Consider the following 1,537-nt stretch of genomic DNA (forward strand, 5'->3'; position numbering starts at 1 on the left):
ATGAACCAATAACATGCCATCATGTATGATTTATATTAAAAAAACGATTATTTTGTTTATTTATAAAAATATTTCTTTTGTTTTATATAGTTTTTTAAAAAGACATTTATGTTTACAAATAATATTTATAGAATACAAATAAATCTTGCAACCTTTTCTATTATAAAATATTTAAGTATAAAAATAAAATAAACAATCTTTTTTATTAAATACATAATTTTTAAATTTTTTTTATATCAATTTATATTGAATATGTCTTGCTTTAAAATTATTAGTTGTATATTTTAAAATTAATTTAAACATTTTAAAGAAGAAATAAAATGTCAGTACGACAGTATAATTGTTTGATAAAAAATAATTTATAATTGCGTATCGCTCTTTTATTAATTGTTTTTTATTTTATAATATTGCAATTTGCAATCAACAATATAGCAACAATTGTTAATTTATCACTATGTACAATATATTATCTAAACATGAAAAAAAGAAAGTAAACAATGTAGAATATTTATGTTAACATATAAAAAATTTATGTAGAATAAATTTTATGAAATAATTTATGTGTAAACATTTATAAGAAAATGTAAATAATTATGTTGTAATTATTTTGTGCATAAAAAATGTTTAATTTTACAAAGTGCCAAGACTCTCATTATATTTGTACACAAAAAAAAGATTAAAATTTAAACTAAATTAAAAATTATTATATCTTTTATATAACAATTTTTAATTTAGTATTTGTTTATATGTCAAAAATCAAAATGGTTTTTTTTATTAAACGAATGGTCTAAAAGTAAACAAAGAAAAAAAGCATAAAAAGAATTTTTTTTTGTTTACCAATGTGCAAAAAGGTAGCGGTCAATTACACCTCTGCTCGTACTTTGAATCTTCAAAGGACACAAAGAGCAGTAAGGGATGCAGGACTAGGCGCCGATGTATCAAATAATGGTACTAGCACAAGAACAAGCATCTTTGGTAGATGTATTGAGGGAGGGGAGCCCATCAATACATCTGCAAGGAAGGGCAAAAAAGAATTGAAAAGGAAGAAGATAATGAAGACTTGGGAAGCATTTAAGAATAAAAATAAAATAGAAGGCCAAGTATTGGGGGATGTCTTGTTACCTAAAAATTTAAATAAAGATAAGGAGTTTGTGCTGGACAGTGATATATATGTTGGAAAGAAAGTTGTTGGAGAAGAAGTAGTAGATGAGATGGTAGTAGTAGATTGTAATTTAGATGCAAATAAAGAATTGACTTGTAATATTAAGGAGGTTAAAAAAAGTGAAGTATTAGATACTACAGATTTTAGGGCTCTAATCAAAGATACAAATACTAAAAAGGTAACATTCATTAATAAAGTAGAAGTTTATTGTTATGAACAGGAGATAGTCAAAGAGAAAAATGATAAACAATTAAATGCAAAGAATAATAAAAGTTACTTAACCAACGGAATTGTAGAATCATCCAAAATTTTAGTAAGTTCAATTGATACTGTCATTGGTAATTCAAATAAAAATGTTGTAAATGATGAATCTAA

General features: G+C 23.4%; 1 protein-coding gene across 1 annotated transcript; it reads left to right on the plus strand.

Moving 5' to 3' along the window:
* Positions 1-839: 839 nt before the first annotated feature.
* Positions 840-1,537, plus strand: AAJ76_3110001386 (hypothetical protein; the record flags this gene model as incomplete). Its single annotated transcript, XM_024475155.1, has 1 exon — positions 840-1,537. A coding segment is annotated over one exon (698 nt), but the record flags the coding sequence as incomplete, so codon positions are not given.

This window comes from Vairimorpha ceranae, assembly GCF_000988165.1.
Source record: "Vairimorpha ceranae strain PA08 1199 chromosome Unknown NODE_311, whole genome shotgun sequence".
Lineage (NCBI taxonomy): Eukaryota > Fungi > Microsporidia > Nosematidae > Vairimorpha > Vairimorpha ceranae.